General features: G+C 42.2%; 1 protein-coding gene across 1 annotated transcript in view; it reads left to right on the top strand.

The window, feature by feature from the left end:
• The window catches only part of SLC7A14 (solute carrier family 7 member 14), an 80,073-nt gene that overhangs the window by 35,424 nt on the left and 32,293 nt on the right, over window positions 1-12,356 (top strand). Inside the window, exons 5-6 of the mRNA XM_056808481.1 lie at window positions 5,231-5,439; window positions 5,954-6,831. Coding sequence (XP_056664459.1) covers window positions 5,231-5,439; window positions 5,954-6,831 — 1,087 coding nt within the window. The remainder of the gene's footprint in view (window positions 1-5,230; window positions 5,440-5,953; window positions 6,832-12,356) is intronic.

Genomic DNA, 12,356 nt, shown 5'->3' with positions numbered 1-12,356 from the left:
AGTCATAACTTTGAACATGAATGGGATGAACTCACCCATAAAACGTAGACGAATAGCAGAATGGATTAGAATCCAAAACCCTACCATATGTTGTCTTCAAGAAACACACATAAGGCGGGTAGACACCCACAAGGTCAGAATTAAAGGATGGAGTAAGACCTTCTGGGCCTCAACTGACAGAAAGAAGGCAGGAGTTGCAATCATGATATCTGATAAAGCCAAAGCAAAAATAGACCTGATCAAAAGGGATAGGGAAGGTAATTATATTTTGTTAAAAGGGACTTTAGATAATGAAAAAATATCACTAATCAACATGTATGCACCAAATAATATAGCACCCAAATTTCTAATGGAGAAACTAGGAGAATTGAAGGAAGAAATAGACAGTAAAACCATATTAGTGGGAGACTTAAACCAACCATTATCAAATTTAGATAAATCAAATCAAAAAATAAATAAGAAAGAGGTAAAAGAAGTGAATGAAATCTTAGAAAAATTAGAATTAATAGACATATGGAGAAAAATAAATAGGGATAAAAAGGAATACACCTTCTTCTCAGCACCACATGGCACATTCACAAAGATTGACCATACATTAGGTCACAGAAACATGGCACACAAATGCAGAAAAGCAGAAATAATAAATGCAGCCTTTTCAGATCACAAGGCAATAGTAATGGTACATGGAAAACCAAATCAAAAACTAATTGGAAATTAAACAATATGATACTCCAAAATCATTTAGTTAGAGAAGAAATCATAGAAACAATTAATAATTTCACCAAGGAAAATGACAATGGTGAGACTTCCTTTCAAACCTTTTGGGATGCAGCCAAAGCGGTAATCAGAGGTAAATTCATATCCCTGAGTGCATATATTAACAAACTAGGGAGAGCAGAGATAAATCAATTGGAAATGCAAATTAAAAAACTCGAAAGCGATCAAACTAAAAACCCCCAGCAGAAAACCAAACTAGAAATCCTAAAAATTAAGGGAGAAATTAATAAAATAGAAGAATAGAATAGAATAGAAATAAAAAGAAAGTGATAGAACTATTGATTTAATAAATAAGACAAGAAGCTGGTACTTTGAAAAAACAAACAAAATAGACAAAGTACTGGTCAATCTAATTTAAAAAAGGAAAGAAGAAAAGCAAATTAACAGCATCAAAGATGAAAAGGGGGACAGCACCTCCAATGAAGAGGAAATTAAGGCAATCATTAAAAATTACTTTGCCCAATTATATGGCAATAAATACACCAATTTAGGTGATATGGATGAATATATACAAAAATACAAACTGCCTAGACTAACAGAAGAAGAAATAGAATTCTTAAATAATCCCATATCAGAAAATGAAATCCAACAAGCCATCAAAGAACTTCCTAAGAAAAAATCCCCAGGGTCTGATGGATTCACCAGTGAATTCTATCAAACATTCAGAGAACAGTTAACCCCAATACTATACAAACTATTTGACATAATAAGCAAAGAGGGAGTTCTACCAAACTCCTTTTATGACACAAACATGGTACTAATTCCAAAACCAGGCAGGTCAAAAACAGAGAAAGAAAACTACAGACCAATCTCCCTAATGAATATAGATGCAAAAATCTTAAATAGGATACTAGCAAAAAGACTCAAGCAAGTGATCAGAAGGATCATTCACCATGATCAAGTAGGATTCATACCAGGGATGCAGGGCTGTTTCAATATTAGGAAAACCATCCACATAATTGACCACATCAACAAGCAAACCAACAAGAACCACATGATTATCTCAATAGATGCAGAAAAAGCCTTTGATAAAATACAACACCCATTCCTATTAAAAACACTAGAAAGTATAGGAATAGAAGGATCGTTCCTAAAAATAATAAACAGTATATATCTAAAACCATCAGCTAATATCATCTGCAATGGGGATAAACTAGATGCATTCCCAATAAGATCTGGAGTGAAACAAGGATGCCCATTATCACCTCTACTATTTGACATTGTACTAGAAACACTAGCAGTAGCAATTAGAGAAGAAAAAGAAATTGAAGGCATCAAAATAGGCAAGGAGGAGACCAAGTTATCACTCTTTGCAGATGGCATGATGGTCTACTTAAAGAATCCTAGAGACTCAACCAAAAAGCTAATTGAAATAATCAACAACTTTAGCAAAGTTTCAGGATACAAAATAAACCCACATAAGTCATCAGCATTTCTATATATCTCCAACAGCGCTCAGCAGCAAAAACTAGAAAGAAAAATCCCATTCAAAATCACCTTAGACAAAATAAAATACCTAGGAATCTATCTCCCGAGACAAAATATGAACACAACTACAAAACACTCACCACACTACTAAAACTAGACTTGAGCAATTGGAAAAACATTAACTGCTCATGGATAGGATGAGCCAATATAATAAAAATGACCATCCTACCCAAACTTATTTATCTATTTAGTGCCATACCCATGGAACTCCCAAAAAATTTCTTTACTGATTTAGAAAAAACCATAACAAAGTTCATTTGGAATAACAAAAGATCAAGGATATCCAGGGAAATAATGAAAAAAAAACACAAATGAGGGGGGCCTTGCAGTCCCAGACCTCAAACTATATTACAAAGCAGCAGTCATCAAAACAATTTGGTACTGGCTAAGAGACAGAAAGGAGGACCAGTGGAATAGACTGGGGGTAAGCAACCTCAGCAAGACAGTATACGATAAACCCAAAGATCCCAGCTTTTGGGACAAAAATCCACTATTCGATAAAAACTGCTGGGAAAATTGGAAGACAGTGTGGGAGAGATTGGGAATTGATCAACACCTCACATCCTACACCAAGATAAATTCAAAATGGGTGACTGACAAACATAAAGAAGGAAACCATAAGTAAATTGGGTAAACACAGAATAGTATACATGTCAGACCTTTGGGAGGGGAAAGACTTTAAAACCAAACAAGACATTGAAAGAGTCACAAAATGTAAAATAAATAATTTTGACTACATCAAATTAAAAAGCTTTTGTACAAACAAAACCAATGTAACTAAAATCAGAAGGGAAACAACAAACTGGGAAAAAGTCTTCATAGAAACCTCTGACAAAGGTTTAATTACTCAAATTTATAAAGAGCTAAATCAATTGTACAAAAATCCAAACCATTCTCCAATTGATAAATGGGCAAGGGACATGGATAGGCAGTTTTCAAATAAAGAAATCAAAACTATTAATAAGCACATGAAGAAGTGTTCTAAATCTCTTATAATCAGAGAGATGCAAATCAAAACAACTCTGAGGTATCACCTCACACCTAGCAGATTAGCTAACATGACAGCAAAGGAAAGTAATGAATGCTGGAGGGGATGTGGCAAAGTAGGGACACTAATTCATTGCTGGTGGAGTTGTGAACTGATCCAACCATTCTGGAGAGCAATTTGGAACTAAGCCCAAAGGGCAATAAAAGACTGACTGCCCTTTGAACCAGCCATATCACTGCTGGGTTTGTACCCCAAAGAGATAATAAGGAAAAAGACTTGTACAAGAATATTCATAGCTGCGCTCTTTGTGGTGGCCAAAAATTGGAAAACGAGGGGATGCCCATCAATTGGGGAATGGCTGAACACATTGTGGTATATGTTGGTGGTGGAATACTATTGTGCAAAAGGGAATAATAAAGTGGAGGAATTCCATGGAGACTGGAACGACCTCCAGGAAGTGATGCAGAGTGAAAGGAGCAGAACCAGGAGAACATTGTACACAGAGACTGATACACTGTGGTATAATCGAACGTAATGGACTTCTCCATTAGTAGCGGTGTAATGTCCCTGAACAATCTGCAGGGATCTAGGAGAAAAAACACTATTCATAAGCAGAGGACAAACTGTGGGAGTAGAAACACCGAGGAAAAGCAACTGCCTGAATACAGCGGTTGAGGGGACATGACAGAGAAAAGACTCTAAACGAACACTCTAATTCAAATACTAACAACATGACAATGGGTTTGAATCAAGAACACATGTGATACCCAGTGGAATCACGCGTCGGCTGGGGGGGGGGGGAGAAAATGATCTTTGTCTTTAATGAATAATGCTTAGAAATGATCAAATAAAATATTATAAAATTTAAAAAAAACTTTACCTTCCACCTTAGAATTAGTACTATGTATTGGTTCCAAGGCAAAAGAGCAGTAAGAGCTGGGCAAGGGGGTCAAGTGACTTGCCCAGGGTCACCCAGCTAAGAAGTATCTGAGGTCAGATTTGAACCCAGGACCTCCCATCTCTAAGCTTGGTTCTCAGTCCACTGAGCTACCCAGATTCCCCCATGCACTAATATTTTTAAGACTTGGGGTTCTCTGCCCATCAAGTCATCAATCTGCCTCAGTAGAGAAAGCTTCTACATCAAGAGATTCTCTTTCCAATGGAGTCATGGATCTCAAAATAAAAATTACCACTCATAGGCTCCTTCCCTCTTTTCTACTGTCTTGGCCACTTTTCATAGCAGGAAGTGAGCTCTCTGTATGAGAAGGAGGTCTGTTCCCAGATTCTGGAGATCTGTATTTATTTATTTTCTTTTTGGCTAACAGTTTGTTTTTAAAGACAAGATCAGCCCTCTGGCTTGAAGCCCAAAGTGAGCAGAGTTTGGAATCATCTAGTATCACATTGGACCTTAAAGGGAAAGCCATTCAGTGAAATCCAAGACCCAACCATCCTAACATCCTATGCCTGGGGTTGGGAGGACTCTTCTCCTTAGCATCTGGGGGTGAGGAAGTAAAAGAGATAGCAATGGCATGGAAGGAACTCTGGGGATGCCTCACCAAACCCACTAGACTTAGTGTTGCTTGGCTACAAGGGCCAGGATCAGCAGCTGGAATGCAATAACCATCATGATAAACACTTATGAAATACCTACTGTTTACAGAGCACAGGGCTAACTTTTGTTGGGAGGTACAAAGAAGAGAAGATGGGATTTCTGTCCTTCTGGGGCTTATTGTCTTGAAGACACCATCACATCATTGTAAAACTACATCATTTTGGAAAGTTCAGAGGCAGAGCCACTGCAGCAAGCAATAAGTGCTCTGCTTATTTGGCAAAGTATCTCTCCTTTCTTGAGGTCCAAAGAGCTACATCTTTGTCTGAGAGCTTCCTAGGACCCTGCAAAATCCTTCTCTGCTGGTCTAATCTGTCCCACTCCTTTGATAATGACCAATCTGGCATGCACTCTCTCTTCTTGAACAGGTGAGCGTGATCTTGACCCTGATGGTGCCCTATTATGACATCGACACAGAGTCCCCTCTCATGGAAATGTTTGTGGCCCATGGATTCTATGCTGCCAAATTCATCGTGGCCATTGGCTCCGTCGCAGGCCTGACGGTCAGCTTGCTGGGGTCTCTCTTCCCAATGCCCAGGGTCATTTACGCCATGGCTGGTGATGGACTTCTCTTCAGGTCAGTGCAATGTTCCTGGAAATTTACTCCTTTCCCATGCCCACTCTTTTCCCTAGGCTCAACAGGACTCCATGCATGTCACTCCCTCAGTCTTGCTAGCTGTGTGAACCTGTATGTGTCATTTTACCTTGTTTGCCTCAGTTTCCTCATCTCTAAAATGAGCTGTGGAAGGAAATGGCAAACCACCCTAATATCTTTGCCAACAAAATTCCAGATGGAGTCGCAAAGAATCATCAGATATGCTGGAAACAATTGAATGGCAATACCTAATCCATTAGTGAGTGCCTTGGGCTCATTGTGATCCAAATCAATAGCCCTTGCCACCAGTCTGTATTCTGCTTCACACTCTTACATCTCTGAAACGCTGCCTGCCTCAGTTTCCCCATCTATAAAATGAGGATAATAAGAGCACCCTTTTCACAAGGTTATCGTGAGAATCAAATATGGTGATACGTGGTAAAGTGATTTGGAAATCTCAGCATTCTTACTAGCCCCTGCTTCTGTCTCCATTTAGATTCCTTGCCCACGTCAGCTCCTACACAGAGACACCAGTGGTGGCTTGCATCGTGTCGGGTTTCCTGGCAGCTCTTCTCTCCCTCTTGGTCAGCCTGAGGGACCTGATCGAGATGATGTCGATTGGCACTCTGCTTGCCTACACCTTGGTCTCAGTCTGTGTCCTGCTCCTCCGATACCAGCCCGAGAGCGACATTGATGGCTTCGTGAAGTTCCTGTCCCAAGAGCACACCAAGAACAAGGAAGGTGTTCTGGCTGAATGTGAGAAAGAAGTTTGCTCTCCTGTGAGTGAGGGGGAAGAGTTTACAGGCCCAGCAACCAATACTTGTGGGGCCAAGAATTTACCCTCCTTGGGCGACAACGAGATGCTCATAGGAAAATCAGACAAGTCTGCCTACAACGTCAACCACCCCAACTATGGCACCGTGGACATGACATCAGGCATAGAGGCCGACGAGTCGGAAAACATTTACCTGATCAAGCTGAAAAAGCTGATTGGACCTCGCTACTACACCATGAGGATCCGCCTTGGCCTTCCGGGCAAAATGGACCGGCCCACAGCTGCCACTGGCCACACGGTGACCGTCTGTGTGCTCCTGCTCTTTATCCTCATGTTCATCTTCTGTTCCTTCATCATCTTCGGCTCAGATTACATATCAGAGCAGAGCTGGTGGGCCATCCTCTTGGTTGTCCTCATGGTCCTACTCATTGCCGCCCTGGTGTTTGTGATCCTACAGCAGCCAGAGAACCCTAAGAAGCTGCCCTATATGGCCCCCTGCCTGCCCTTCGTTCCTGCCTTCGCCATGTTGGTGAATATCTATCTCATGCTGAAACTCTCCACCATCACCTGGATTCGGTTTGCTGTCTGGTGCTTTGTGGGTAAGCTTTTCCTTCAAGGATGATGTATTCTTTTTTTTCCTTCCTTTTTTTTTTACTCCTTACCTCCTATCTTAGTATCAATTCTATTTTTTAATACAAAACCTTTACCTTCTGTCTTAGAATCAATACTTTGTATTGGTTTCAAGGCAGAAGAACAGTTAGGACTACACAATGGGGTAAAATGACTTGCCCAGGGTCACTCAGCTAAGAAGTGTCTAAATACAGATTTGAACCCAGGACCTTCCATGTCCAGACCTGGCTCTCAAGCCACTGAGCCACCTCGCTGCCCCCAATTCTTTTTTTTTAAATCCTTACCTTCTGTCTTAGTATCATTTTTTTTAACTTACCTTCCATCTCAGAATCAATACTATGTATTGGTTCCTAAGCAGAAGAGCAGAAAGGACTAAGCAATGGAGGTTAAATGAACAAGAGGGAGAAGCATCTGAGGTCAGATTTGAACTCAGGTCCTCCCAACTGCAGTCTTAGTATTCTATCTACTGCACTACCCAGCTGCCCTTAAGAATGATGCATTCTGGGAAATTTGTATAGAGTTGACCCAATACTCTTCTCATGGACCTGGGACAGCGGCAGGCTGAGCTGTGTGGACTCGGTCTCCACATTAATGAAACAAATTGGCCTTTTCCCACCCCGATGAACATCCTGTTCCTTCAAATGACCTCGACTCTGGAAGGAGGATGGCAAACAGTCAGTTCAACAAGTATCCACCAGACTCCGGCTAGCTACAAAGTGGTGCCTTTGAAATACAACCTAACAGGGTAGAAATAGCACTGGCTTAGTCCCAGAGACATGAGTTGGAATCCCATCTTTACCACCTAGTATTTGACCCCCACCAAAGTCAGTTTTCCCTCTCTGTCTTTCATTTTTTCATCATAAAATAAACTGGGGGATCTTCGACTTTTTAGCACATCTTAGACCCCTTTAGTAATAGCTAACACCAATAGTGAAGCATTTACATAGTCCTTTATATGTGTTAATGTCTCCCACAAGCCCTGTGATGAGGTAGGTGCTATCATCCCCATTTTGCAGAAGAGGAAACTGAGGCTGAGAGATATTCAACGACTTGCACAGGGTGACAAAGCTAAGGGATTGAAACAGAATTTGAACCTGGGTCTCCCTAACTCAAAATCTAACACTCTCTCCACTTCACCACCAATCTATCTGCCTTTTGTGATCTGATAAAGTTTACGAACTTGTCCTCAGAATAAAGGGCTTCATGGCATAAAATAAAATACATAAGATTGCCAAGAAAACCAATTCTATTGAAATGAAGGTGCCATTTCCACCACCACCCCCAAGTTCATGGACTATAGGCTAAGGACTTCTGAACTAGAAAATGTCTAATATCCCTTTCAGCCCCAAATGCTAAGTAATGACTGGAGAGCTCCAAGACAGCCCTGAGTTCAAGTCCTACCTCTGAGACCTACTAGCTGTCTGACTCACACATTTAACTGCTTAGTGTCCCTGGACTATTCTTTTTTTAAACCCTTTCCTTCTATCTTAGAATCAATTCTAGGTATTGGTTTCATGGCAGAAGAGTGATAAGGGGTAGGCAATGGGAGTCAAGTGACTTGCCCAGGGTCACCCAGCTAGGAAGTGTCTGAGGCCAAACTTGAACTCAAGTCTGTTGCAGAGTAGTTGGTGATCTGAATTAGTAGAGGTCATTTCCTTGTGAAAGGGAATTCTTTATTCTCTTGGTCTATTTTGAGTTAACACTTTGTTAGCCATCAAGTAGCTTGTGAATACTCTTACTTGATGGTTAACAAAATGTTAATTCGGAATAGACAAAGAGAATAAAGAATAATTGTTTTCAGTTTTGGTTGACCAGTTAAAAGTTGCTGATGCTAGACAAAGAAAATCTGATTCACACTTCAATCCTCAACAAGAGGCTACCAACCAGGTAAGTAAAAACTGAATAGTAGACTATTCTGTAAACTCTAAGGATTCTGGGAGTCCCTCCAGGTGGACATTTTTTCAGGATAGGGTTTAAAGAGAAGTCAGAATCTGAACTGGACCCTGAAAAATGAGTCGAGTTTAGATAGGTAGAGGGAAGAGGGTGTGCCGACCTGGGGAGCTGCTCCGTTCCCCCTCTTCCCAGCACCTGAGGACATTTTTTGCATACCCACCCCTCTGCCTAGCTGCCCAAAGCAAACACATCTTTCCTCCACTCTCTCAATTAATGGGGGCTCACAGACAGCTTGAATTTGTCTTCTGGGCACTCGAACTCGAAAACCTTCACCAATGCTGTTCCAGGGTTTGGAAAGCAATATGAACAGAAGCGTCCCTTGCCCCATTTCTTACCCTTTCGGCCCCCTCTCATTCCTACATGGTCCATTACCTGCTACCATTTCTTTCTACCTTTTCAACACCTCATTTCCCTTCTCAAAACCCCATTTTTGAGAAGCATTTACTAAGCACCTTTGAGGCACTTTGCTAAACATTGATGTTACAAAAGAAAACAGCTACAAAACAAAAAGAAAAACGGCTTCTTTAAATCTTCCTGAGTTCAAATATAGTTAGTTACTTACCAGCTATGTGACCCTAGGCAAGTCACTTCACCCTGTGTGCCTCAGTTTCCTCCTCTGTAAAATGAGCTGGAGAAGGAAATGGCAAACCACTCCACTATATTAGTTGTGTGACCCTGGGCCAGTCATTTCACCCTGTTGCCTCGGTTTCCTCCTCTGCAAAATGAGCTAGAGAAGGAAATGGCAAACCACTCCACTATCTTAGTTGTGTGACCCTGGGCAAGTCATTTCACCCTGTGTGCCTCAGTTTCCTCCTCTGTAACATGAGTTGGAGAAGGAAATGGCAAACCACTCCAGGATATTTGCCAAGAAACCCCTCAATGAGGTCATGGAGTGTTGGACACAACTGCAACAACTGAAAAACAACAAAGTGGAACCTCCCTTTTCTAAAGGAAGTACCTGAAACGGATGGAAGGATGGATTATTTTGTTTCATTTTCGTGTATCAAATGGACTATCCCCTCCGTAATAAGATACAGTCAGAATCACAGCATGTTAGAGCTGGGAGGGGCCGCAGGGAGCGGCTAGTCCTCCCTCCCTCCCGTAGTACAGATGAAGTAACTGAGGCAAAGAGATGAGTGATTTGTCCAAGGTCCCCCAGCCAACTATGAGGCGGAATGAGGATGGCACTGAGGGCTCTTTTCCCAGGGTGGGGTTTTTTTCTGCATCATGCTGCCCCCTAGTGGAAGCTTCCATTTTATCCTGGCAGACGATCTGTGGTTATTATTGGGATTCTTATTCATTTTACGAACACGTCCCGAGTCTTGCTAGGATCCGAATGGCTGTCTTGGTTGGACGAGGTCTATTGCCCCCTGCAAAAAATAAACGCTATCCAGGAGCTCTGGCTTCCCCGGGCTCCAGATGCCCGGATGCAGACGCCCCACCTTGTCCTGAAGCATCTAGCATTCTTTCCCTCTTAGAATCAATACCCTGTGTTAGTTCTGAGGCAGAAGAGTGGGAAGGGCTAGGCAATGGGGGTGAAGTGACTTGCCCAGGGTCACACAGCTGGGAAGTGTCTTTTGGCTAGATCTGAACCCAGGTTTGAATCTAGCATTTTTAGCTTGTGAGAGTTGGCTGCCCTCAGAGAGATGAAGTAATTCATCCCCACCAGTCATGGAGGTAGGAAATAGCCAAGCCTGGGCTTGAACTCCCTTCTTCCGTGTTCTTGCCACTATAGAGGAGCAAAGACTATCTGCCAAACCCCAGCTTTTTAACGGAGAGTCATTTCAGCAAAGATTACCCTTTGGGAATCTAAGGTGGAAGCAACCTCAGTGGGTGCCTGAGGCAGCTAGGGAGCTAGGCAGCTAGTAGAGAGAGTGCTGGGCTTGGAGTCATAAAGCCCTGAGTTTGAATCCTACTTCGGATATTAACTGGCTAGTGAAGCCACTTAAACTGTATGGTGCCTCAGTTTCCTCATATGTAAAATGGAGAGTAAATGAGCATTTATCTTACAGGAGTGTTGAGAGGAGCAAAGGAGATAGTACAGATAAAGTGCTTTGTACTCACTGTCCTTATTATTTTGTCATTAATTTCCACCCTTTTCTGTAGAACAAACTATTCTCTAGAAACTACTGGCACTCCCCAAGTGTCTAAGGGCCAGCTTCAGGCTGCCTGGGACAGGGAGTGAGTGCTCCTTTGCTGAATTGGATGCCCCAGAGCCTCCAGTTATGGGGAAGCAAAGTGATGGACCCTGGTTATCGGGACAGGGATCTGGAGAGCAAGGTGCTGCCTTCTCACTCTGATCACTGGGCTCTGGAAGCCCAGAATGTCAGAGGCGGACGGGATCTCAGAAACCATCACATCCACCCCACACCTGCTCCGTGGGCCTTTGCCCCCACATCTCTTACTGGCTGAAAAAATAAGGAGAGTGCGTGACTAAAGAGGACCAGATGGGCAAATGGCCTCTCTGTTTACAATGTGTTTCTGCCTCCTCTGTCCAGCCCAAATTTGGCTTTCCAAGCCTTGCCAAGTATTCAGACACTCCTGGACTCTGTGCTTTCTTCTCCCTCCTCAGGTTTCCATGATTATCTGAGGGCAGATTAGATCATATATGTTGTATTTGTACTTCCATTCTAATATAATGTGTTACCCTGGACAAGTCACTTAACCCCAATTGCCTAGCCCTTACCTCTCTTCTGCCTTGGAACTGATGCTTGGATCAATTCTAAGACAGAAGGTCTAAGAATTGTTTGGTTTGTTTTTCATCTTATCAGGTGACATAAAACAAACACTCCGTATGGAAATCTTTGAGCCTGAACTCCCGGCTTTCAGTCTTCCCCCTCTCAAATCCATCCTCCCCAAAGCTGCCAAAACAGCACTCCTAAAGCAAGAGAGGCCTTGTCACCACAAAGCTTGGGTAGCTGCCTCCTGCCTCTGGGACGAGGGTTCTTCACCTGAGGTTTTTAAACCATGGAGAGATTTCAGTGGGCCTGCAAATTGGAGGAGGGGGGAGTTATTTTCATTTTTTCTCTTTTTAAAAAAATTTTTTTAACCCTTACCTTCTGTCTTGGAGTCAATACTGTGTATTGGTTCCAAGGCAGAAGAGTGGTAAGGGCTAGGCAATGGGGGTCAAGTGACTTGCCCAGAGTCACACAGCTGGGAAGTGTCTGAGGTCAAATTTGAACCCAGGACCTCCCGTCTCTAGGACTGGCTCTCAATCCACTGAGCTACCCAGCTGCCCCCTCTCTTTTTTAAATTTTATTTAATTAATTAATTGAGAGTATTTTTCCATGGTTCCATGATTCATGTTCTTTCCCTCCCCTCCTCTCAACCACTGTCCCCCACAGCCAAGGAGCCAATCTACTGGGTTTTCCATGTGTTATTGATCACGATTTATTTCCATATTATTGATATTTGTATCAGGGTGATCATTTAGAGTTTACATCCCCAGTCATGTCCCCATCATGGGTTTTTTAAATATTTTTGATGACTATATTTCAAAATAATTGGTTTCCTTTGTAATCCTGTGTTTTATTTGATGCAC

Source organism: Monodelphis domestica, chromosome 8, assembly GCF_027887165.1.
Source record: "Monodelphis domestica isolate mMonDom1 chromosome 8, mMonDom1.pri, whole genome shotgun sequence".
NCBI classification, from domain to species: domain Eukaryota; kingdom Metazoa; phylum Chordata; class Mammalia; order Didelphimorphia; family Didelphidae; genus Monodelphis; species Monodelphis domestica.
Note: the sequence above shows the minus strand (reverse complement) of the source record. Positions and strands in the feature narration are given on the sequence as shown.